The sequence below is a fragment of the Danio rerio genome, chromosome 7, assembly GCF_052040795.2.
Source record: "Danio rerio strain M-AB ecotype USA chromosome 7, GRCz13ab, whole genome shotgun sequence".
NCBI classification, from domain to species: domain Eukaryota; kingdom Metazoa; phylum Chordata; class Actinopteri; order Cypriniformes; family Danionidae; genus Danio; species Danio rerio.
Window position 1 is genome coordinate 17,340,908 of NC_141027.1, and position 27,810 is coordinate 17,368,717.

The 27,810-nt window shown below is 34.5% G+C and overlaps 2 protein-coding genes across 4 annotated transcripts in view; one reads left to right on the top strand and one right to left on the bottom strand.

The window, feature by feature from the left end:
* LOC147835938 (uncharacterized) overlaps positions 1-27,810 on the bottom strand; it is a 939,756-nt gene that overhangs the window by 793,987 nt on the left and 117,959 nt on the right. The gene's annotated exons all lie outside the window — the stretch shown is intronic.
* Positions 4,156-26,973, top strand: slc6a5 (solute carrier family 6 member 5). Of its 3 annotated transcripts, none has more exons than XR_015494724.1 (16): positions 4,156-4,427; positions 5,236-5,688; positions 6,788-6,968; positions 7,456-7,587; positions 7,736-7,909; positions 9,886-10,033; positions 10,114-10,246; positions 12,816-12,950; positions 13,038-13,211; positions 15,960-16,084; positions 16,807-16,919; positions 17,721-17,852; positions 18,126-18,225; positions 20,613-20,713; positions 21,529-21,696; positions 22,829-23,436. XR_015494724.1 is itself a non-coding variant. In NM_001009557.1 (16 exon segments), coding segments are annotated over 16 exon segments (2,361 nt in total). In that variant the 5' UTR covers positions 4,156-4,424; the 3' UTR covers positions 22,988-23,383.

The following is a 27,810-nucleotide window of genomic DNA, read 5'->3' on the forward strand; positions in this document are numbered from 1 at the left end:
GCCTACCCGATAATTGTTGCTGACCATGTCCATCCCTTTATGACCACAGGGTACTCATCTTCTGATGGCTACTTCCAGCAGGATCACACGGCATGTCATAAAGTGTGAATCATCTCAGACTTGTTTCTTGAACATGACAATGAGTTCACTGTACTCAAATGGCCTCCACAGTCACCAGTTCATAATCCAATAGAGCACCTTTGGATGTGGTGGAAAGGGAGATTCGCTTCCAGGTTGTGCAGCCGACAAATCTGCAGCTACTGCGTGATGCTATCATGCCAATATGGAACAAAATCTCTAAAGAAAATTTCCATTACCTTGTTGAATCTATGCCATGAAGGATTAAGGCAGTTCTGAAGGCAAAAGGGGGATTAGATATTTATAATCAAATTAAAACCACAAAAGTCAATTAATGAATACTTAAATGCATTATTGCGGTTTGTTATCATAGTTATAATGTGTGACATGTTTAGCTCTTACTGGCTGTCAGTAATATTTTAAAGTGTGATCATGTTTGGTCATGTCAGGACCTTTGAACATGACCAAACCTAAAAATATTACTGACAAACAATAGGAGCTAAAAAGTTTCTAAACACCTAAATATGTACATGTGTCACACATTATTTTATACTCATTGTATGCATTTTAACAATGGAAACTATTGTGTAGATATCTACATGTATATTGAAATATATGTTCGCAGATTGGGGGCAAAAGTCTTTTAAAAGAATCTTGAAATTTGTATCAGCACACATTATTGCAAGCTTTCATTTAAAAGTCAGTCTTGAACACTTTTCTTTAGTTTACAAAAATTGTTATCTAATCTATCTATCTATCTATCTATCTATCTATCTATCTATCTATCTATCTATCTATCTATCTATCTATCTATCTATCTATCTATCTATCTATCTATCTACAGTATCTATCTATCTATAATCAACACAGATTTCATGTTTCTTATGAAGATGTTTAGCTCTGATCACATTCCATAATAGCATTCACTGTCATTAAAGGTCCCTCTGACGTGAAGGAGGTCATGGCAAAACGTATTGAGAAGCCAATATGTTTTGTTTATATTACAGCACAGCCAGAGCCATTTTGATATCAGCTCTATATGCTATATAGTCTTAGGAGTCTTCAGCTTTTATTGGCTAAATAAGACATGTAAAGCAACCAAATTCGTTTCCAGGCAGGTATTATAGAATGCACACAATCCTCCAATCAGATGATGACTTCTAAACTCCCACATTTTTTCTAGTTATGTGTGCTATATATCCAACAGATATTCAGCCAGCAGTCCTGGGTCATTTCTAAGGCTGACTTAAAAAAAAAAAAAAAAAAACTTAGTTGAGGTTCCAGTACACTCAAAAAATAAACATTGGATGAACTCAGTTTAATTGAGGGCTGGATTTCCATCCAATAGTTGGGTTAGCACTAACCAAAAAAAAATAATAATAAATAAATAAATATTTACACAATTAAATGCAATTAGGTGTGTCCAACAATATTTTATGAAATAAAAGTAAACATATATTTGTATTTTTATTTAACTTAAAGGTCTGATAATATTATGATGTCTATTATGTGTCATACATTTCAAAGTCTCTCAGTTTTATTTGAAGTTATCCTAAATTAACTGAAAGAGCCATTCATGAGCTACATACAGTTGATTAAGACTGATTTCACAACTAATTTTAGGACAGTTATTGCTCACTGATCAAAGCAACAAACTGCCTTTTTTTTTTTTTTTTTTTTTTTTTTTTACAAATCATGGGTGCTTCTGCAAAGTGGTAATCTCAAAACTCAAAATATTCCATGAAAATCTTCTAAATAAAATAATTAAACTCTAACAAGTCTTACTATTAGCTTTAAACACCATAGATTCTTGTTTTTCTTGTCAAAATTTCTCTCTTAATTCAATCCCACGCAAAGCAAAGCATAAGTTAACTTAATGGTTTACAAATTTAGAGGAATGAACAAAACAAATAAATTGGGCAAAGAAATGGCAAGAGTTGTGATGTTTCTCAACCTCAACTAAGTTTTTTTTTTTTGAGTGTAAAAAATTGGAGTTGTGACCCAAATGACGCTTTATATACAGTGTACTCAACTGTCTAGTGTATGATCTTGATTATTTTGTCAATCAAGTCTGAAAGCCCCGCCCCCTCCACTACGTAATTGTCCAAAATTCTATACTTGGTTTTTATTTTTTGTATTAAATTTAGGTTATTTATATCTGGTAATTTTTGTTTTCATTTTCAATGTGAACACCTGTATCTGCACTGTACTTAAAAATGCATAAATAGTAAACATAAACGCGAATTGGGACGCACGTCCATACTCTGTTTGAATGGCAGTCAGTGGAGCAGATATTTCAGTAGTACAGTAGCCTATGCTGAAAGCTGATAAAATAACTAAACTATTGTCTATAGTAGGTTAATCTTCATGTCTGAAATTACTTATTATTTTGGCTATTTTGGGTTTGCAACGTTTATTTATTTATTAATATTACATATTTATTAAATTATATTTTAGGGAAAAAAAGCACCATTTTGAAACTTAAATATTGTAGCAAATGATTTGGGCTACTAGGTATGTTCCAATACTCACACTAGCGCTCTTGCTCCCTTATGCGCGTGCACGTCGCAGCCAGTTTGCGTTGCATCTTAAAAATGACAGATAAACTGATAATCGTTTACTTTGGGACTTGAAGAAAGCGTAGTAGACTAGGCCCTTTAACACTCCATTAATATTCCATACCTTACGGGGACGTTTTTGTGTTTTATCAACATCCCATTAAAGACAAACGACTATCGGCTGATGCATAATCTTATCTTGTGCGATTAATTATGGGATAACATAAAGTGAAGCGAAAAGAACTTCTTTATTTGAACAATTTATTCCTTATCAGATACAAAATGTGTGCTGTCAATTATCAAAAAGCAAAACAATTTTAAAAAATTAATCCACCAAAATAATAATAATTCTTTTAATTTAAAACAGCATGAGAAACCGAATTGTTCATGAGGGAAATGTTAAGCAGGCCACGCAAAAGCGCATTTCTGTTGACTCTTTTTACTTAAGGCGCACCTTGTTTCTCTTTACCGTGCTTTAAAGAGAACGTATAAAGGTGACTCGAAAAGAGAGGCAGAAATCAATTACAATTATTCTCTGTTGACAAAGCAATTAAACCCTGAGCGAAGAGCTAATCCAGCCGCACAGAGGCTTATCACAGGCGCGCGGGCGCAGATTTATGATGGTCACTGCAGCAGCGCGCGCGTAGAGAGTGATATCAAGACTGAGGAACTGAGCTGGACGCAGATTGAATAACACCTTACCGAGAGTATTATATGTATCTCTTGATTAACTCGCTTTATAATATATTTAATCAAATGGCAACACTATCTATATAATAAGCAATTCGGCACCTTGATATTAAAAAAACCTTCAAGCCCAAAATCTGTTATAGCCTACTGTAACACATGTGTTCTTCACAAAAACAACTATTAATCCTTAAAATAAATAATTTCCGTGATTTACTGTACTTCCAGGGGTGATGCATGCAGTGTGGTTGCACTAAAGCTAAAAATAGAAGAATACTCCTCTTTTGTCTTGCGTAAAACTTTAACAAATGAGTGCCTCCACTCCTCCGAAAACCTCGCCCACTTTTACACTTGAGCAATATATGTGCCAGTGACGCAGGAACGTGGGCGTCAGTTTGACGTATAGAACCGTGAATTACGCAAACACTTAGGGAAATGGGCTAAAAAAGTTTCATAATGCTCTTTCAGAATTTTGCAAAGTTCATTATTTGATTTTTAACTTAGTAAATGATGTAAAATATACACCAGTTATTTCAAAACTTGTTTTCGTGGACTTATTGAAATAAAAAAATAATAATTCCTGTGCACTGAACATAAATAACCAAGCGGTTATTTAATATAATTAGAAAATACAAAATGGACCTGTTATCTATTTTTAATAATCTTGCATGATGAAAAGTCATTCAATTTATCTATATGCATATAGGACTCGGTCAAATATGCAGGCACCATGATGCCTGCGTCTGCAGAATCTTCTCTGTGCGTCAGATGAACATCTTTACATAGTCCTGAGGGACAAGTTTATTAATCAGTCACGAGCCAGTCCGTCCCCAAACGTAGTCTCGCGCTGCCTGGTGTGTGTCACGAGCTCACGTCTGCGCTTGTTGCCCCTTTAAAAATCAGAATTGAAGGCCAATGATTTATCAAAGCCCTATTATCAAGAAAATGTCATGCGAAGGGTACCTTGCCATGCACTGACGCAAACCCGGTCTTTCCCACGGAGATATAGAAAGCTTTGCACTTTGCACAGCCAAACTCAGTCTGCCTGCCGTCCTTCCAGCTGTTTTCTGCTATTAACCCACATTTGTTGACTCTGCACAAATGGTGAGTACAGCACATTCATTACTTTACGCTTTGTGTGTTTTGCTGTGAACGCTTTGCAGATTTTTTACAACAGTTTTGGAAACGAAAAGTATCGTTTTAAATGCGTTCATTAATTAGTCGCTGTCCACAGTGCTGAAACTTTTCAGCACTCCATTTTTACAGTATTACAACGGAATAATTAGTTGTGGTATAAGAAAATAATACAGCATTAAATACCGTTAGTTTTATTTTAACAATTATTAACAGAAATACAGCCAGATTTTAACCGTGTATTAATGTTTTCATTTTTATTTTCTTTTGGTCTGAACATAGGCTAACTAGGATATTTGAACAATTTTAAATTGATCTTAGAACAGTGTTCTCCTGTGGTGCAATGTAATTGTTGGTGTAATGTTCCATGTTTGCACCCCCGGATTGCACTGCACACTTGCACTGGGACCGGTGCCTGCCGCAGGGGGGAAAAGCTTTGGCCGAGCCCGGCAGCTTGTCTATTGCCCATAAAACCAGGGGATGTGCCGGGGTTGAATGACAGGAGGTAAATGAGGCGTAAAATTAAAGAATCTTTCTCTAATGGTAAAAGCAAGAAGCAAACAGCGACCGTCCGTGAGCTGAAAATCAAAGAAGTGGAGCAGCAGACATGTCCAGTAGCAGAAGTTAGAATATGGAAGCGTGAATATCCTATTTTGTTGTGCTGACTATACGGGTTGGTATATGTCTAAACGTTTTGTAGCTAGAGGCATGCAATAGCATTTAATTATTACGCTAATTACAGCTACTGCCTACATCTAATGTGTATTTAACGTTGCAGGATTTTTCTGAGCACGGGGAAATGTTGAGACAGCCGTCAAACAGCGTTCCGCCTCAGCCCTCAGGGGGACCGGTTGGAGCTACAACTAACACCAAACCGGAGAACAGCAAACCGGCGCCCCCGCCGCCGCCAGTAAATGAACGGAAAACTTTTTGTCCCTCGGAAAATAAACCGTGCGATATGGAAGCCAATAAAGCATACGGGACGTTTAAAAACACTGCACCTGGACCCACGTTTGCTGGCGTTAATTCTGCCGTGCGCAAGGATTCCGTCGGTAAAATGGATGCATCGACCGGTAAAGCAACGTCGGACTTCATGTCTAACAATCAAAGTGCTGTAAGGATCGCGGCGGAGCATAACAACAGCACCGGCGACTGGACCTCCATGAGCCAGACCACCATCATACTGGGTACAGATGGCAATACATCTGTTCTGCCTGGCACGGTGACCGGGGTAAGTGGTTACAAATGAACGTTTCAATCCGGCAGAATCAGCCAATCACCCGTGAGCGTAACGGGGAGAGTCTTGAGCTAAAGCAAACGCTATGATGTGTTGTTGTTTTTTCATATGTATATTGCACTGTGGAACTGCAGCTAGTTGCAACTGTCTTTTACGACCGATAGAACTATAATTTTGATTTAACGCTTGGGAAATTTGTAGAATCACCGAACAATAGTTAAATAATAATAAGTTAAAGGTTGTAAATTTGGTTTAACATTTTATTTGTAATAAATTAGAAGTGGGGCGTTTAAATGTGGGCTAAACTCCAATCCTATATTCTTTCAATGCACTCAAACTAGTTGCAGACAGGTAAAATATTACAGTATTTACATTAAGTTTAAAAAACACACAAATAATTAAAAACCTAAAGGCTAAACCTTTTGTTTAGACTACAAATCCGTTTGGTTTTGTAAGAGTTTACTATGGTAAAAGTCAATTTAAAAAGAAAAAAGGCTTCTATCTGTTTAAATATAATGTTTTCATATTGTAGTAAATCATGAAGTGTTATGGACTTAAGAACATTGCTATTTAAACTCTAAAAATTGGACAGCGAAACGAAATCTGCTTCCAATCTGGAAAGATTTGAACACTGATAGTGATTATTTCTGACAGCACAATAATTACAACAGTGGGGTAAGAGGATGTGTCAGGGAACCTGAATACATCAAATGCTGTCATGTATTAGGATACTGCATCGCTACTGAAACAAACCGCTTAGTTCAAGAGTTACAATTTACAATCTGATATGAATTTACAAGTTTATCTATGCGTACTCTGTGAATTGTGAGGGCCATTGTCCCCAGAGATTGTTTCTGTTGTGTGGTGTTGCAGCAGGATAATGTGTTACATAAGAATCTGCTTATGGTACAATTCCCATTGGGGCATTCATCAGAGCCCAGGGCGACCCCTTTATACCCTTGTCGCAAAAATGAAGCTAAATTAGTTGGGGGAGCATTATTGTATTTGATGCTTTTTTAAAGCGCTGTGTTTATATTTTAATGAGTTGTAATAGTCTGTAATAAACGAATTTCTATTAAATTGTGTATAATAGCCCCCCACAGATGATACTGGGCGGTTGTTCCAGGACGATGATGATGATGATGGAGGAGATGAGAATAAGGCTCGGGGAAACTGGTCCAACAAACTGGACTTTATTCTGTCCATGGTGGGATATGCCGTGGGCTTGGGAAATGTGTGGAGATTCCCATATCTTGCTTTCCAGAACGGGGGAGGTGAGGAATATTCAAGAGGCAGTACACAAGAAATGATCAGTACGATTTTTGAGATAGATTTTTTTTATATATACAAAATGAATCGTTTGAAAGTTTAGACTGTCCATGCGTGGGATTTTATCCGAATACATTTCGTTGAAACTAAATTAAAACATAGCATTTGTTTATGTCAATGGGATTAAAATTCGTTTTATGCACGAACTGTATTATAATGTACGGATCTTAAAAGAAACGAAAGGTTATTAGTAAGCATTGAACAGTGTATAATCATTGTTTTTTTTTTCTTAGCTTTTTTGGTAATTATAATTGCACATTTATTAATGTAGTATTGTTTAAAAAGTAATAGTTAAACGACAACTATAATTGGATATATTTTATTAATTGAAGACTGTTTAACATTGTGGTAGATTGTTCTTCGCGTTCTTTAGATGCACAATTGATGAGTCATGACTTTTTCTCTTCATCGGCTCTTTTCCCCTCTTTTTAGGTGCGTTTTTGATACCTTACCTAATCATGTTAGGCCTCGCCGGTATACCTATATTTTTGTTGGAGGTGTCGTTGGGTCAGTTCGCCAGCCAAGGCCCGGTGTCGGTGTGGAAAGCGATTCCAGCTCTACAAGGTAAACTGGCGTTACTTTAATAATCGATGGCTAAAATGCGTTAAGCTTGTGCTAATGTGCCTAATGAGTGTTTCCAGTGAAATGGTAATCGGCTGTAAGTCTGCTTTAAGTGTAATCTCTATTGTCTGGTTTCATTTTGTTATTATAGGTTGCGGGATTGCCATGTTGATAATATCTGTCTTGATAGCCATATACTATAATATTATTATGTGCTGGACATTGTACTACCTGTTCGCTTCGTTGAAGGAGACACTGCCATGGGCCACCTGTAAAAATGAATGGAACACCGTCGAGTGCAAAGACAAAGACATGCTGCTTTTGGGTAAGGATGAGTCTCTCTCTCTCTCTCCCTCCCTCTCTCTCATACACACACATACACACACACTCTCTGTCCACCCCTTAACCCCCTTCTTTTTTTCTAACTAAAATGCGCAATGCGCAACCTGTATTTCAAGAATTAAGTAACCTACCACTCCATTTAGGTTATGCACTTTTATCTGTGCACCCCAGACGCAACTGTTTCTGTTCATTGCACCAAAAGTTCTTATTTGATGACTTGACAGTTTTTTTCTGAGTTACAATAAATGAAAGATTTTAGTTTGAATTAATATGAGTTGTTCTATTTTAATACTGCCAAGCAATGCAAGTTAATTGTGCCTTTTTATTTTTATATGGATGTTCGATCAGTAAAAAAAAGCAGTGTGGTCTTCAGAATTATTTTTGCTTATAATGTAATTTCAACAATGCATCAGATTTTTTGCTACCCATCAGGAAAAAAAACTTGCTAACATTTTTGCGTTTTAATTCGTTGTAAAACGCTCTTCTCAATGTCGTGCTTTTGGTGAATTCAGCAGAAAATCTGCTTGCTTGACAAATTTACTGTAAGAGTTGGTGCAGTGCCGCAGTGAGATGCACTGCCACCTCGTGGCCTGTTTGAAATCTGCGCATGAATCAAAGACTGTACAGCAGCTTTTCTCAACCAGAGACTCAGCAAACTCCAAGAGGGCCGCTAGATGGCTTAACATCATTTGACACAAGACAAAACGAGGTTTAAATTGAGCTAATAAAATAAATGCAAAAATATATACACAAATCTTTAAATTGTTATGTTATATTTATATGTTTTATGGGGATCAGGCTTATTTAAATCACTGGAAAATGTGATTTCTGGATCTGAAAAGTTATGGGAATTAATAAAATTTTAGTCCGACAACAATTTCAAGCTCTAAAATATTTTTTATTACATATAAATTTTATTTGAGAGTAAAATACTTCCCTTTAAAAAATATGATCATTAAGCCATGACAACATATGTTTTTGTTTTATTTAACTTATTAAACTGAGTCTTGTTTAAGTTATATAAGCTGTTTATGCCAATTCTGCAATAGTAATGTTGAAACTGTTGAACATCAATTTCTACATTGTAATTTGGTTAATCCTTTCTGGTCTGATGTGGGCAACTAGATAAAACAATATAACTCAATGTTTTCTCCTATTTGCTGGGACATTGTGAAATTTACAGTACATTGGAACAAAGATAATGACTTAACTGCACACTGTTTACTTATTTTACTTAAATTCTTCATTCATAAATGCAAACTTTTGAAAACAGCTCCTCATTTGATTGTCTTTAAAAAGGAGTTTCCCACCTATGCAGAGACTTTAAAAATATTCAAGGATGAGAAGGCAAAACAAACTGTACGATTTGTTTCAAGAATATGTTTTTTTTTTTACCTCTTACAAAGTTTCTGTTTGATGTCTGCACAGTATGTTGTTTATTTTTGTTAAGTTATTTTTTTTACATATCTATTTTATTTATTTATTTTTGTTTAATTTTATCGCTTTATATTTGATTCATTGTATAGGTGACATTCTCAGTCAGTTTGTGAAAGATTACGTTGGAATTGAGCTTGGCCTAAATTGTTTTTTAAGGGCAAAAAAAAAGTAAAAATGTCTCAAAGTTAATTTGATTTAACTTAAATAATTGAAGGTACCCATTTTTACAATGTGTGGAAAAAAAGTGACCAGAAATGTTCTGTAAAATTGATTTGTAATATTGTTTAAGTTATTTACATTTATATACATTTAGAATTATTAGCCATTTTTAGATTCTATAAAGTATTTTAAGTCACAGATATACTATTACAGTGTGTGTGAAATTACAAGGTTTGTTTGATATGTTTGACTTAATATGTTGTAGAGTGTTTTTATTTTTCAGCTAGGCAGTGAATGACGATGATAAACAGGAAACTGGTTTTCAAGTTGATTCCAAGTTCTGTCATTGTTTCTTCTGGCCAGACACGTGTATTCTAAGAGACCGAAACATCACGTCCATCAAGAACACTACATTCTGTTTATCTGCAAATGTGGTTGGGAATTTAAGTAAACTGTTAAATGTCACAGTGGACAATAAAACCTATGTCAGCCCTAGCGAGGAGTACTTCAAGTAAGTGTGCTTTTCCTTCTCTCTATCTGTGTGCTTTATCTGCAGGATATTTGGATGTTAATCACTCTGTTTCTTGACAGGTATAATGTGTTGCATATTTCGAAGGGTATTGAATATCCAGGCGATATCCGCTGGCCACTGGCTGCTTGTCTGTTTCTGGCTTGGCTTATTGTTTATGCCTCTTTGGCTAAAGGGATCAAGTCCTCAGGGAAGGTAAGAAAACAGGTTGACTATTTTCTCTCCTGATGTCAGCTGTATCTAAAGGAACCAATAATAGAAAAGCCTACAGCACTCATTCTAGTCTAGCTGACTTTCTTTTTAAAAAAGTCAAATCTGGTCAGTCAGATGAACAAAACCATTGGTTAATACTGTGAATTACTGCATACTAACAGCCATTACCATTAAGTTTGCTATGAGTGAATGATGTGCAGAATTATTATTATTGTTATTTCTGAAATAAATACAATATAAACTGTAAAAAAGGTAAAAATTTACAGTAACTTACTGGCAATTTTGGTTGCTTGGAAGACTGTAAATTTATAAAGCACACTGTAAATTAATAATTACAATTTACTGTAAAATGTACAATAGCTTACTGGCATTTTTGGTTTCCAATAAGACAGTAAATACACATGCAAACTGTCAATTAATAATTCCTGTAAAAATAAAGCACAACTGTATACAATTGCTTGTAAATTTACAGTCTTAAAGGCAACCAAAAATTTTTTTTTTTATTTACAGTGTACATTATACTATTTTTATGCACATTTTTTTTCTTGAAAAAGAGTCATATGGATATCAAGGCTCTTTATTTGAGCAAAATTGGGGTAAAAAAAGAAAAGTTAATTTGTATAATATATTTTTACTATTTAAAATGACTCTACATCTTAATATATTTAAACATGTAAGTTATTCGTGTGATGGCAAAACTGAATTTTCAGAAGCTGTTATTCCAGTCTTCAGTGTCATATGATCTTTTGGGGGAAAAAAATCTATTTATTACTAGGCATGGGCCGATAACCATTTTCAAGGTATATCGCGGTTTGGAAAAGTCAAGGTTTTAAAACCGCCAAAATATTCAGCTATTTCTTTCCTAAGGTATATGTATGTTTTTTGTTTTGTTTTATAAATTTATTTTATTTTAGTTTAATTACAATACTGTGAAACTGTGATATTTTTAACCAAGGTTATCATACCTTCAGAATCTTATACCAGCCGATGCCTATATATTACTGAAATGATCTAAAAAAAAAAAAAGATTTGTTTGATTTGAAAGTTAAAAGTTTAAAGATTGAAAGTTTAAAAGAACAACATGTGTGTTTGATATATATATATTTTTTACAGACATACAAGTACAAATACAGTATATTTACTGTATATTGTAATCAATTTTGTTTTGTATCAATGTTTTTATTGAATTATTAAAATCTATCTTTATATATATATATATATATATATATATATATATATATATATATATATATATATATATATATATATATTAGTATATCTTAAACGCAATGTATGATATTTTAACACACATCTTTTTTTATCTCTCAGCAGAATAGTCTAATAGTTTAAACCAGGCTGTTTTGCCATTACCTGAGTTTGCCTTTTCTTAACTCATGGAATATACACTACCTGACAAAAGTCTTGTCTTCGATCCCAATTGTATAAACAAATAATAACTTGACTTCTAGTTGGTCATTTGGAAAAACGGCAGAAGGTAGATTTTGCCTTTGAATTATCTGTTGAACTGCGTCCTAATCATCAAAAATACTGCAGAAGACCTATTGGAACCCTCATGGACCAAAGATTCTCATAAACATCTGTCAAGTTTGGTGAAGGAAAAATCATGGTTTGGGCTTACATTCAGTATGGAGGCATGCGAGAGATCTGCAGAGTGGATGGCAACATCAACAGCCTGAGGTATCAAGACGTTTGTGCTGCCCATTACATTACAAACCACAGGAGAGGGCTAATTCTTCAGAAGGATAGCATTTCTTCTCATACTTTAGCCTCCACATCAAAGTTCCTGAAAGGTCAAGGTGCTCCAGGATTGGCCCGCCCAGTAACCAGACAGGAACATTATTGAGCATGTCTGGGGTAAGATGAAAGAGAAGGCATTGGAGATAAATCCAAAGAATCTTGATGAACTCTGGGAGTGCTGCAATAACGCTTTCTTTGCCATTCCAGATGACTTATTAATAAAGTTATTTGAGTCATTGCAGAGAAGCATGGATGCAGTCGTCCAAGCTCATGGGAGTCAGACACAATATTCATGCTTTTTCCACTGCACCATGACTTTATATTTTATACTGTACATTATTTCTGTTAAGTGACAAGACTTTTGTCTAATCAAAGTCAGACCTTACTGTCCTAATTAAATAATTAAAAATCAAGGCATGATCATATTTTAGTTAGGTAAAATAAGTGTAATCTAAAGGCCTTCGCCTTTCATATAAGCCACTTCTAATACCAAATGATATCCTAGAAGTCAAGTTATTATTTGTTGTTCCTAAAACTTGCAATAAGACTTTTGTCAGGTAATGAACTGAGGACTTTCACACAAGCGCAGCCGCCTAAAAAAGGGGTGTAGTCTCAAGAATTTTAACTATAACGCCAGCAGAAGTCACTAACACTTCAGTAAATAAATAAACCGTTATATTGCAAAAATAGGTTAGCCAATCAGAATCAAGCACTAGGACTAATTAATAATCATGTTTTTAGAGCTGTTGTCCTTAATAAGTTTGTGTTATTGTGATGTCCACCTTGTGTCCAGGTGGTGTATTTCACAGCAACATTCCCGTATGTGGTGTTGGTCATTCTGCTTATCCGAGGAGTCACTCTGCCTGGAGCCGGTTCTGGAATCCTTTACTTCATAACACCCAAATGGGAAAAACTCAACGATGCTAAGGTAATAGAACGCATGGTGCATATCTAATTATTTATTTTCCCTATGTTTGATGGTATAATGCTTTCTGTTTGATGTATTCTCCTCCAGATTCAATCCTATTTTCCCTCTTAGTCTCTCTATCTGTATTTCTTTCTCTCTTTCTCTGCTTTAACTGTAGGTTTGGAAAGACGCAGCCACGCAGATTTTCTTCTCTCTGTCTGCAGCATGGGGTGGACTGATAACCTTGTCATCCTACAATAAGTTTCACAACAACTGTTACAGGTAACCAGCAATGCCTTTTTTCTTAGACAATATGTATTTTAATAAAAGCTGTTCTTTTTAGCCTTCAATCCATAAAAGAAATACTAAAATAGAGAATTCCTGACAAACTGTTTTTAGCATGATTTCTAAAAAATCTTGTGACCCAGAAAGAAATCAAGCTTATATATAAATATACTATTTTGAAATATATACTATTACATGTAAACAAATGACTAAAAAACTATTTTAAACAATAATTTTATTTAAGTCTGTAGGTGCGCCTCAAATCACATACTTATGCACTATTCTATGCCATTTTGTAGTATAAATAGTGAAAGTAATGCTTTCACACTGAAATACAGTATTTCTTTTACTCTAAAAAGAATAGTGCACTTTAAATACCCGGATGATGCACTTATTTAACCATTAAAAAGAAGTGTGGAATGTTGGACACTTTACGTACTTTGCGGCTGCAGTTTTGCTCACATAGCGGAAGGGGCGGAGCTTTCGGTCACTGTTGTTGGATTACTTTATTTATTTTGGATTGTGTAAGCAAAGTTGTTCTGCATAATGCCGAGTTCAGACTGCATGATTTTCAAAGTAGTCGTATCACAGATGTTTTCACACTGCTTGACTATCTGGGCTAGCGTTTCGTCGCTGCTTTGTTTACACTGCAAGATGGATCGGTGACAAGGACTTTCACATTGCATGACTTTACTATAGGAAGAATTGCCGACAAGTTCGTCCAAACTACGTCTCACAGCCAAAAACACGTAGTGTGTCTTTTGTTATTAACTACATAATGAGAAAGAAGCCTTTAATGGGGTAGAACATGTACATGTTTGCTCACCTGGGTTTAAAGGGAATAAGCAATTTCTCCTCAACGTTGATAATAAACTAATTTCTTTCTGTATGAAACGTCAAACAGACACGGTTGCTCCTGAGTCCTGTCAAACCTCCACTAGTTTTTCCTCCATTTCGTGGGTCCAAATAAACCGAAAAAGAGCGCTTTTAACTTCTCCCCCAGCCTCCCGCTGGCCTGCAGCAGGTATACACACGCGCACACACAAGTGAATGCCGCTCTCTCATTGGCTGTAGGCGATCGTCAATGTTATTTTCAGTCAAAACTCAATTCACACAGCATGATTTGAATCGCCGACAGCTCCAGATATTTAGCATGCCAAATATCTCGCAGGCATCGGCGACTCATCGGCGATTCTCTCAGATCGCGTCTTTGATAGTTCATACTGTGTGATTGTCACTCGCGTGCACGAGCAGCGATTTACCTGTGATTTCAAGCATTTTTCGTCGATTTCTCAAAACCTGTTGGCGAGCCAAAATCACGCAGTCTGAACTTGGCATAAGTGATTATAGCACCTCCCTATGATGAATTCAGTTATACTCATGGCAGGGCAGGTCACTTATTTGGCTAATTTGGCAATCGTCAAACGTTCGTCAAAAAAAATCGTCATCTGGGAAACGGTTTGAAACGAAGTAAAACGAAACGTTAGTGCATTTGGGATGACACTAAATTCATATACTTTGCTGTTAAGTGTGTAAGTACATAGTGCATAAGTGCTTAGTGTGCCATTTAGGGATGCAGCTACTGTGTAAACCAGAAGTTGCTGAGACTTGTATTTCAGTTCATTGATGTTCTTCCAACTGAAATGGAATATTAAGTAGGGGGCGGGGCTTCTTTTTGCACATTGAAAACTCATAGCAAACTTAATGATAAGAGTGTTAATATGCAGTTGCTATGGAAGCCTTTAAGTTGATGTCAACTGATGGACCGCCACTGCAAAAGCAGAAGCGAATGGTCAAGATTATGATTGAAGAATACCATAACAAACAAATATATATGCACAGTATATGCATTATATAGGCACTATATGCACAGCCAGTGTTTTTCAGACAATGATAACTTCTGGTGAACGCTTAATGTGACTTTTCAATTTTATAAGGTTTCTTTTAAGATTAGCAAGATCTTTTTAAGGTCAAGATCAGCAGGCGAGTGCAGAAACTCCATTGAAAACACTGGGGTAAAATAAACTGTCATATTTTACAGACATGGCAGGGGGAAATGGAATTTAATGCAATGCTTCTTGTTCGGTCTGAGACCCATATTGTATATCTTTTAGACAGTGAAGATCACTGGTTTTTAAAGAAGTCAAATTTTAAACATGGCAATATTATAACAGAAAGACAGTTCACCGGAAGCTCTAAGGCTGGCTGGCTGAAATTAAAAGTCTGTGTGCATATACTGTACCCCATTAACTTGCACGGATTAATTATTCACCACAAGAATAACAATGTGAGCTAGCAAAATAAACACTGTAACACTCAAACACTTTAAAGTCCAAAGATGCCACCAGAAGATGCTGAGACGTTTTTTTTCAGTATGTTGATGTACTTCCAACTGAAATGGAATATTAAGTAAAGGGTGGGGCTTTCTTTTTGCATATCATTCCCTCAAACTAACTGTGAGGTTAAGAATATTGTGGCTGAAGCGGTCAACAGAGAAGAACAAAGGTTAGATTTAGAAGATTACTAAAACAATCATTTTCAAATATAGACTATTTGTTCACCTAAAGAATAACTATGTGCGCTAGCAAAATAAACATTGTAAATTTTGAATTCATATAGACTTAATATTTAATAGTAACACAGCAAGATTGCACATGCTCAAAATATGACATGTTCTGTTAATATTAATGTTATTATTTTTGATGTTCAGTTGTAATGTATCCTGTGCTTTGTTTTGTTTTACAGGGATACACTCATTGTGACGTGTACGAACAGCGCCACCAGTATATTTGCCGGTTTTGTCATTTTTTCAGTCATAGGATTCATGGCTCATGAGCTCAAAGTCCCCATTGAGAGTGTGGCAGATGAAGGTACAGTATGTTGTGTAATGGCATGTGTTTTGTATTTTTGTTAATCCCATCGAACATGTTTTAAAAGCAAATAGGCAAAAAAAACTGTGGATCTCTAATGGTTGACAACAGAAATAGCCCACAAAAACTCTAGATAACGGGGCAAAAATTCCCATGAACAGCTGTTGCAATTCAAGTGAAATGCGAAAATAAATAATGTCAGTTTGCCACAAAGTCAGTCAGAGGCATTCAGATCAGTCACCGATAGAAAAGTTTGTGGAGTTTTCAGAATCGCTAAACTTGGGTTTATTCAAATATCTGATCATGTGTTTATACCTAGGGGGTTTTCCAGAAAGCAGTTTATGTGACATACCTGCTTAAGTTTAAGAATATGTAAACTGATAACCTCAGCTTTCTGTTCCAAAAACTGAGGTAACTTTCATGGTATGTTTATTCTGTGAAAACAACCGCCTGGATGTACTTTATCCTTATTATTACATGACAACTTTCCACAAAACAAAGATTAGACGCAAAACATTCTTTTGTAAAAGTAATACACCCCTGGCAAGGTTTTAGGAGTGCCCTGTATAACAAAAACTTCTAATTTAATTTAAAGTCCTGTTCACAAATTATCTGAAAATGAAAATAAACTGTTAATTTACCAGTGTGTTCAAAAATGGCTTTTGTTTTCATTGTCTTCTAAGTATGAGAACTCCAATCTGCTCTGTAAATATTCTCTATAGGTCCAGGAATTGCATTTGTTGTGTATCCAGAGGCTCTGACCAGGCTTCCTTTGTCACCTTTCTGGGCCATCATCTTCTTCCTTATGTTACTTACACTTGGCCTGGATACTATGGTAATATCAATCATAAATGTTAAGATTTCCATAATTTGATGTTAAAGAGTTATTTCACCAGAAAAAGTCAAATTCTGTTATTAATTACTCATCCTCATGTCATTCCAAACCCCTGAGACCTTTGTTCATTTTTAGATTAATTAAGACATTTTCAAATAAAATCCAAGTTCTTTCTGAACCTTCACAGACAGCAATCTTCCAGGGTTTCATTTAGATTCCAGAAAAAGAACTAAAAACGTTGTTAAGTGGTTTAATGGGACTTCAGTGGTTCAACTGTAATCCTACCAAGTTCCAAGAACACTTTTGTGTGCCAAAAAAACATGTACATTTAACTAGTACTTACTTTACTTGCGTTTTCTGCAGGTCATGCAATGTATACATGTCGCGCTGTTTACTCTAATTATTAAATACTACTCATAGTAATGCACAACCTTACTTGGAATGAAGAAAAAATGTTGGTTGAACAAAATGTTTTAGTACAGTTTTTGGTGCTTCTTGGAGCTTTGAATGTATTTACAGTTGAACCACTGAAGTCACGTGGAATGTTTTGACAATATTTTTGATTCCCTTTCTGGACATTGAACATTTCTGGACAGTTGCTGTTTATGGAGGATGAGAGAGCTCTTGAATTACACCCAAAGTCATTTTATTTCATGCTCTGAGGATTAACAAAAGGTCAGGGGATTGGAATAACATGAGGGCGAGTAATTAATACCAGAACATTTTTGGGTGAACTAACCCTTAAACGATTTGCCCAGCTGTATCAAATAAATAACTATGTTTGTTTGTTTTTTCTCTTAGTTTGCCACCATAGAGACCATAGTGACATCTGTTTCTGATGAGTTTCCCAAATACCTGCGCAAACACAAACCTCAATTCACATTAGTATGCTGTTTGTCCTTTTTCGTGCTGGGTTTCCCCATGATCACTGAGGTATGACGTTTACTATTATTCTCAACTACCAACACTTACTTTAATTAAAGTGGCTCTCTAGTAAACAATAAAAACCCCAAAGTAAATAGGAAAGTAAACAGACTAGAGTGAAACTCCTAAAGCAGAAAATTGGAATGCCCAAGATTTAATTGTAGTTTACTGCTTTTAATTAAAGTCATTTATTGGCTGTTTTCTAGATTAGGATTCATTATGTATTTTTTTTTTGTATTATTATGTTAAAGTGTGTCTATCTGTGTGTGTTTTTGCCTATAGAGTGGGATGTACATGCTTCAGCTGGTGGACACATTCGCAGCCTCTTACTCTCTCGTCATCATCGCCATATTTGAACTGGTCGGAATCTCTTACATTTATGGTGAGTCTAGATTACACTCATTTATCTTTACATTTACATTTAGCAGACACTTTTATCCAAAGCGACTTACAAATGAGGACAAGGAAGCAATTTACACAACTATAAGAGCAACAATGAATAAGTGCTGTAGGCAAGTTTTAGGTGTGCAAAGAGTGTAAGAAGCAAAACATTAGTAACTTTTTTTTCTTTAGATCTTAGTGCTTCTTTTATTTATTTTAGTGCACATCTAATGTTTGGTGGGAGATTAAAAGATAATAAGAAAAAAGAAAATAGTTTAGCAAGCAGATGAGACTGCAATAGTCTCAATATAAAAACATTCTAAATTTGTTAAGCCAGTTTTTTTATATAGTGTGTTAAGTTACTTTGTTAGTTGGAATTTAAATAAATTACAGTAAATGTCAAAAGAATATCCGCTTGTTAAGTCATGACGTATGAAATACTGTTTCTGGGTCCAACCCGCTACTCATTTGAATTGAGAAAATATTAGTTTATGACCTTTTTAATCACACTTTAAAGTGACTTTTATATAAAATAATTTATACTACTGTACAGTCTCTTGACTTGCTTATCACAGACATCAATATTTTAATTTATAAAAATGTATCACTTGTATCACAATATCGGATATTAGGCATGGATATACAGTTTTATTAAGTCAGAATTATTAGCCCCCTTTTGAATTTTTTTTTCCTTTTCAAATATTTCCCAAATGATGTTTAACAGAGCAAGGAAATTTTTTACTGTATGTCTGATGATATTTTTTCTTCTGGAGAAAATCTTATTTGTTTTGTTTTAGCTAGAATAAAAGCAGTTTAATTTTTTAAAAAACATTTTAAGGGCAAAATCTTTAGCCCCTTTAAGCTATATTTTTTTCGGTAGTCTACAGAACAAACCATCATTATACAATAACTTGCCTAATTACCCTAACCTGCCTAGTTAACCTAATTAACCTAGTTAAGCCTTTAAATGTCACTTTAAGCTGCATAGAAGTGTCTTGGAAAATATCTAGTCAAATATTATTTACTGTCATCATGACAAAGATAAAATAAATCAGTTATTAGAAATGAGTTATTAAAACTATTATGTTTAGAAATGCAAAATCTTCTCTCCGTTAAACAGAAATTGGGGAAAAAAATAAACAGGGGGGCTAATAATTCTGACTTATATATATATATTTATATATATATATAAGATTAGATTAGATTCAACTTTATTGTCATTACACATGTACAAGTACAATGCAACGAAATGCAGTTTAGGTCTAACCAGCAGTGCAATAGCTGCAAGTGCAGGATACAGGTATAAGTTATAAAGTGCAGTTATAGAAAAACTATATAGTGATATTTACAGATGGATGTACTATGAACATTATATACAGGTTGTATTAGCTATGAACAGATTTACAATAAATGAGCATATGTACAGGTTGCTATTAATATATATATATATATATATATATAATGTTTGTATATGTATATATATATATATATATATATATATATATATATATATATATATATATATATATATATATATATATATATATATATATATGTATATTGCAATCATGATTTTCGAAAGAATTACAGCGCTTTGTAAACATTTATTATTAGTATATGTTGAGTTTACCCATACAGTTTGATAGAAAGCTTGGACCCGGAAGCCACTTTGCGTGACGTCACACTTAACAAGCGGATCCAGACCAATATTGAGGCCAAAATTAACCCTCTTCTAAAATTTGGCTGTTTAATGGAGATAACTACATTTAATTACTAGTTATACTAGTTATTTTACACATTTTACTTGTTAATTTGCAAGATGATAGTATTCAGCTGCAATTTAAAGGCTTAAAAGGCATGAAATCAAAATTTACAGTTTATTTTGCTAGCGCACATTGTTAGTCTTAAAGTGAACAATTGTTCTATGCAAGATTGATGTCAGTTTGACAGACTGTGCGAAATATGCTTAGCCACGGCCCTCCAACCATTAGTGTGCTGTGAGTGAAAAATAATCGAAGGAGCTAAAAAATAAAACCCCGCCCCCTAATAAACATTCTGATTCAGTTGTAAATATCACCATATTGAAAAACAACATCCAGTTCCCACAGACTTTAACTAGATTCACTTGTTAAACTAGGCAAGTTTTGAACTTTTGCACTTTTTATTTTTTAAGTAATGCTTTTTTTACCCAGCCAAACTAAAACAAATAAAACTTTCTGCGGAAGAAATAAATATAAGAGGAAAAATTCCTTGCTCTGTTGAAGATTGCTTGGGAAATATAGGAAAAAGAATTAAAATGTCACAGGGGGGCTAGTAATTTTGTCTTCAACCGTATATAGCCAACATGTTTGCTCATTTATGTTATTTCTTTCTTTCTTTGCATTTCAGGTCTACAGCGGTTTTGTGAGGACATTGAGATGATGATCGGGTTCCAGCCAAACAAGTTTTGGAGAGTGTGCTGGGCCTTTGTCACTCCAACCATTCTCACAGTATGTCTAAATTTGCACAGGCTTTTATATACGACAATTCCTGTAGATTCATTTAGTGATACACAATTTATCAAAATTATATATTTTGGGGTATATTTTGATGATGATATATTTTGTAGATTTTAAGGGGGGATCAGAATAATTACCACATATAAAACTACATTTGTGCGGCACGGTGGCTTAGTGGTTAGCACTTTCGCCTCACAGCAAGAAGGTCGCTGGTTCGAGTTCTGGCTAGACCAGTTGGCATTTCTGTGTGGCATTTGCATGTTCTCCCCATGTTCTTGTGGGTTTCCTGTGGGTGCTCCGGTTTTCCCCACAGTCCAAAAACATGCTCTATAGGTCAATTGGGTAAACTAAATTGGTCGTAGTGTATGAGTGTGTGTGTGTGAATGAGAGTGTATGGGTGTTTCCCAGTACTGGGTTGTGCTGCTCTGTAAAACATATGCCGGAATAGTTGGCAGGGCTTAATGAATAAGCCGAAAGAAAATGAATGAATAAAAACTACATTTGTGTGATTGTATTTTTCTGTCGGTACTGTGACCTTTCATGGATAAATACATTCACTTGGCATTAACTTCTCGTTTGTTGAGCTGTTGTATTAATTCAATATCAAATTTGCCACTAAGATCAGGTGCTGATATTTGAGAAAATGATACTTTGGCTTGATTTACATTATTTAAACCTATTTTTTTTAAAACAAAAAAAAAAAGCACAATATTGTAATTATAGAGAAATATGAATTATGAAGGACATTTATTTTGTCATTTAAATTGCATATTAATCAGTATTTCTATCTCTGTGTGTGTCTTTAGTTCATTTTGGCACTTAGTCTGTACCAGTGGAAGGTGATGACGTATGAGGATTACACTTATCCGAACTGGTCTATGGTACTCGGCTGGCTTATGGTCATCTGTTCTGTTATATGGATTCCCATCATGTTTGCTATTAAGATGCATCTTGCTCCTGGATCTTTAATTGAGGTAACAGAGAGTTTTTTTCTGTTCTCATGTTACTATACAGTAAATATTAAAGTGTTGATATTTTAATATTTAGATTAATAGTTTAAAAATGTCTGTGGTTATATGTATTTCAGTGTCAAAACAATGTTAAGATTTAATTGAGTACTGTACTTGTAATGTATCCTGTGGTGTCAAAATCTGTGTTTTTTAGTATCACTGAAATACTATTATAGTTTTATTTATATTTTAAATATTTTTTATGTTGGATATTTTATTTTAATTATTTGTTATTATTATTCGTTTTACTTGGTTTTTATTGTTGTCATTTATTTTTTTATTTTTATATATTTCTACAGCATTTAATCATTTTTTATTCATTTTAGTTAAATGACAGTGGTGAATATGAAATATATATTTTTTTAAATATTTAGTTTGCCTTAAAATTTGCATTATTTTACCACTATTGTAAGCTTATAGGCTCAAGACTTCCAGGATGCTGCAAACTGATATTCTACTTTTTATGAATAGTCATGAACATGATTGTTTGTAAAGCAATTAATTTGACCGTTATCTGTTGTTTATTTCTCCTACAGGCAACTGATTCGGAAGTTCTAAAACAATTGTAATTTCCACATTGCAGAATAAGGTCAATACCCACCGACGGTGTTGGGAAAAGTTACTTTTAAAAGTAGTATATTACGAGCTCAGCTGAGATGAAAAAAAAGCAAAAACAACATGGCAAATTAGTTTGCATAAAAATTAACTAAGTAGCACATTTAAAAAAAGAAGGTGACTCAAGATTGCTATGTATTGCTTTTAAAAGAAACATTCCCCAACACTGCCTGCAGAAGCCAGTAGACTGTATTGTCATTCCACAAAAGGAAACTGGAACTAGTGCATCACACATACAAACTGTAAACAAAGCAGTGTATCATTTTCACTGTACTTCTCACTCACAACAGAGGAGTTTGCTGTTGCAAATATGTCAGATAACCTGATAATTCATATCATTTGCAAATACATGTGGAACACACCAAATAAATTATCCTGACAGAAGCTCACAGATGGCCCTATGCTGTCCAACGACAGACTGTTGGCTTTGTGTGTCCCGGCTTTATGCACTATTCATGCCCTTTTTCCTCTTTCTCTGCAGCGTTTGAAGTTGGTATGTTCTCCTCAACCCGACTGGGGTCCGTTCCTGATGAAACACCGTGGCGAACGCTACAAGAACATGATCGACCCACTTGGCACGAACTCCCTCGGCCTCAAACTCCCCCCCAAAGATTTCCAGCTATCAGCCCAATATCAATAATCCTCCTCCTTCCCTGTGAGTGTGAAATATCCCGAGACCTCTGAGGGTGAGACCAGCACTCACACCAAACTCTCCCCTTTCAACCTCCCCTTCTATCCACAGCGCTCTCTTTCAGCCATATCCCCCCTCTTCTGGCTCTTTCTGAGGGGTTCTTTCAGGTGGAAAGCACAGTAACTTCTATAATTAGGTTTTTTTTTTTTTTGGTTTTCTGGATAATTCTAGTCGGTTTGAGAGTGGAGGTCATGCGCATTCGATCCCAGCTGAATCCTTTCTCAGAGGCAATATAATGATGCAGTTGCAACTGTTGAGGCAATATTTGACTGACTGTGCATCATGCAGTGGTTGTTTTTTAATTTATTTTACATTCTGAAGTGACTGCTGATGTAAAAAAAAAAAAAAGAGAGCGAGAGAACAAAAATGATGAGAATAATATTTATATTTATGGACTATTTGCTTGTCATCTCTTAAATACAGCAACATAATTGAAATAAGCTGCTGAGTAGTGCACAGTGAATTTGAACTCTTTTCTGGTATCGCTCTCCACTCGTGTCCACTTATAGCCGTACCTTGTGCCTCAGACTTCCTCTATTTATAAAATACTGCATAGTATAGTGCTAATTAAACCAATCATACTACATTATGGAGGGAAGTGAGCGCATTTCAGTCTCTGTGAATTATACTACTCTTTCTTACTAAAAATATCTCTACATATCTCTATATGTACAGATATATATCTCTATCCAAATTATCTTTACAGTGGTATAGAAGCAAAACTCATAGCGTAGGTTTCCAGTAGTGAACAGTAGATCCATCCCTTTCTTCAGAGAAAAATTAGCCATGCAAAACTGTAATAATACCTTTCAGTGTTGTTTAGAGTAGCAATCAACGGCCAACTAGCAGTTATGTATGTATACTAATATTTAGAGTATGCTTTCGAGTACGTGTCGTGATCTGTTGTGAATCCTCATGTTCTTATGCAGTACACAGTTCTAGTGGAGCACAAAAAAGAAAAGCCGAGGAAAAACTTAGGAGTGTGGTGTTTGTCTGGTAATTCTGTTTAAAACATTATATTTTAGATCTAGGTGATGATATTTTTTAACAGTTGCTTGCACAGGATATGTAGATTAGGATAAAAAAGCTAATGTTTTTGATCTGAAACCATGTGCTTTGGGACCACACTCCTTTTGTTTTTGGTTATGGACGTCATCCATCTCTGTTTGTCTGTTTGTCTTCATGAAACAGGGTCTCAGGTATTACTCCGTTCCATCAAACGTATCATATGTTGGATAACAGCTTGTGGAAGCTTCATTTTTCTTTGTAGTGTAATTATATAACCGATACATAAAAGTGCATATTGTCCAGAATATAAGGCCATATATTGAGAAACTGAATTCTTACGTATATTATTATTGTCCTGTTTCCAGATATTGGACTGTAAATATGGTTACAGATATAATGTTATAGTAATATTGCTTTGGGCAACAGACGATTACAAGAAGCACTTTGAGTAAACATCACGCAAAAATAGGTGGTTGCTCTTTAAAAAAACCACAATGGTTAAAAAAAAGCCAAAACTAAAAAGCAAGTAGTATTTTATTTTTATTGTTTATTGGTTGGTTGGTTAAAAATGTATATCTGAATGATAACTACTGTGAATATAGTTTAGATAGTATTACAAATTAAGAAAGCCACACTGCCCATGCAATAACCAGAATAATAACTTTGCCTGGGAGTGATGTGTTTCAAAAGCCATGTAATATGCAGATACTACACTAATCACCTTGAATATTCAGCATTTATAAAACAGAACAAAGGTGTTCCTCATTATATATAAAAGAGATGCTTTTTCTGATACATGTTTAATCTCTGTGTAGTATACGTTTGTGTGTGTGTGAATGTGTGGAAATATATGCAGCGTTTCATGTTACAGTATATACATATATATTTATAATAATCCAACCATCCAGACATGATCAAATGCAGCCTGGTAGTCAGTTTGAGATCCACAATATACTTGGTTTGTATGCACTGAAATTGCTATACAGTATTTATATACAGTATTTTCCAGAATATAAGTTGCATTATTATAATCTGAATAGTGTGTTAAGTCTTGTAAAATAAAAGAAAAGTTATAAAAATCTTTATTAATTTTATTAAAACAAAAATATATATGGCAGGTGTCCACAATAGCTGTAATGACAGGAACAATTTTAGAATTACTTTTAAACTGTTTTTTCACCTCATGAGCACAAAAAAAAACATGAACAGCCAATCAGAATCTATTCTCTTTTGAAAGCATACGCTTCAAAAAGAAGTAAACGCTAACACACTGATGCTTGTCATTCAGGTCTTTAAAGCCATTTTTCTGGAAAATACAGTACTTATTTAAAAAAAGTTACACTCTTAAAAATAAAGCTTCTTTATTGACATTATGGGTTCCAAACTTTTAAAAATAAAGGTGCTGTAAAGAACCAAATGGGGGTTTTTCCCTAGAGATGCCATAGAAGAACCTTTTTTGGTTGGAAAAAGAAACTTTTAGTGAAGTTCTTCAAGGGTCAATTTCTTTCATAGTGTTCTGAATATTTTCATAATCTAAAGAACCTTTTTTCCACTGTAAAGATATTTTTTGTGGAATGAAACCATCAATGCCAAAAAAAAAAAAAAAACTTTTTAAAGGGCTGATGATGAAAATCACCTTTTGGAAGCTGTTTGGAAAGAACTGTGTGTATGTATAGTGTGTCCACAGTCAAACTGTGATAGAAAGCGAAAATCTTTCTCATTTTGAGGTCCACCAAAACGTGATGTAGGAGTGCAGTTTCCCCACCGAACGATTTGATTTTGCAGCCTCGTATAACATGGTTCTAGTAACAAGACAGGACATGTGCAAAGCAACTGGGATTAAAAGATCTGTTGGGCTCGCTGTTATCATCAATCATCAAATGTGATCAAGAATGAGTTTTACAAGTTTAAAACGTTTCTAAAACAGTGCATGTTTGTAATGAATTACAATGATTTTACAGAATTTACTTGAATTAACAAAACAAATACATCAAACAATCATTGGGAAAGTTCTTACTGTAGTATTTCTTACAAACGTAAAGTGATATCTGCTTTCCTCAAGTCTGTCACTGTGCTGTTAAACTGATGCAGTCGGAGACTAAGGCACACTCTGACAGGCACGTGGGAACAGTGAGTGGGGAGAACCAGCATTAAAGGCACAACCAGCATTAAAGGCACAGGCAACAAAAACAGCTATATATTGTTCAGAACAGTAAATTTCAATATTCTGAAAGGTATAATAAATAATCTGATGGGTGTTTTGAGCTAAAACACATTCTGGAGACACAAAAGACTTAAATCTTGAAAAAGGGGTAAAATGGGTGCCCTTTATGATTTTTCTTTCACAAAGGTTCTGTATACGTTGCTCAAATAACATTATAGCAACTGGATTTTAAAAATGTCTCTTTGGAGAAATGTTTAATCTCTATTTAAGAACCTTTATTTTAAGAGTGTATCATGCATAGCACAACAACAACAAAATATTCAAAGCACATTTTAATATCTGAACTGTTAACAGCTGCTGTGGTCATCATTATTGTAATATTTAAGGTTCTGGATGGAGTTTCTGTTAGTCCTTGTGTTGCTGTACGTCTGTCCGAGAGCTATAGTTACACTCCCTTCAAGTAACAAATATTCTATGGGTAAAAAATAATAATAATAATAATAATACGTACCAGTCTTGCATGTGCTGTTTGTGTTGCTGTGGATTATTTGTCCATGTTTGCTTCCCCTTTCCGCTCCTTTTCCCGAATGTGAGTTTGCCACCTCTTCCTACCTACAGGGCGACACTGGGCAGTAGGCAACCAAAGAAGGAGAACTTCTCAAAAGGTTCTGAAAAAAAAGAAAACATATATTCTAAAAGACGATATACAACAAATATATGAAAAAAAATAAATATATATATACAAAAAGCCTATATATATATATATATATATATATATATATATATATATATATATATATATATATATATATATATATATATATATATATATATATATAAACAAAAGAAAATAAACTATATTATTCTGTGTATTTAGGAGACTGAGATACTGCCACTCATCCTTCATCTAGTGGTCATTATTGATGTGTGCCAATATGTTAAATGACATCTTCAGGTAACCTTTGGCCTTAAAGATGTCCTCTGGTAATAAACTATTATGTGTATTTCAGAATAACGATACAGAGTAGCTTCCAATCAGTCATTATGTGGTCAGTCTATATTGTAATGTATGTCGTGTCATTTGGCACTTTACTGTGGACCTATCGGAGCATAGGTAAAATTTCTTATTACTTGGGTAATGTCATATATTTCTGTGTGTTTTACATGAGGGAAATCTGCCTATGGATACAGATGCGTACCTCCAACTGATCATGGCATCCTTTGAGTTTGATTGTAGAGTATAAATATGACAAATATCTAGATTTTGAATCCTATGCCGGACAACAATGAAAAAAAGAGTGTAAAAATATATAAAATGAGAAAAATAAATATATATGAAAAGGCATAATTTATTTTAAATGTCATTTATCCTTGAGGCCCTACCTCAGATTTTTGTATTTATGTATAGAAATGCAATTTGAATCATAGTATCTTTGCCAATAATACAATAAAAGACCATATTTATCATAAAATGTATAACCTCTTAATCAATAAATAAATGTTAATGTTTTCAACTTCAGTTGTGTTTTTTCATATGTCTGAGATGAGTGAGTAATATTGTGTTCACAGATGTGCATGCTTGCATATTTACACATGCTTA

Coding starts and splice junctions, on each gene's coding strand:
- slc6a5 (XM_087259265.1), top strand. CDS start 5,257: ATGTTGAGACAGCCGTCAAACAGCGTTCCGCCTCAGCCCTCAGGGGGA. Junction 13,212..15,959: donor TTTCACAACAACTGTTACAG/GTAACCAGCAAT, acceptor TTTGTTTTACAG/GGATACACTCATTGTGACGT. Junction 21,697..22,828: donor CTCCTGGATCTTTAATTGAG/GTAACAGAGAGT, acceptor CTTTCTCTGCAG/CGTTTGAAGTTGGTATGTTC.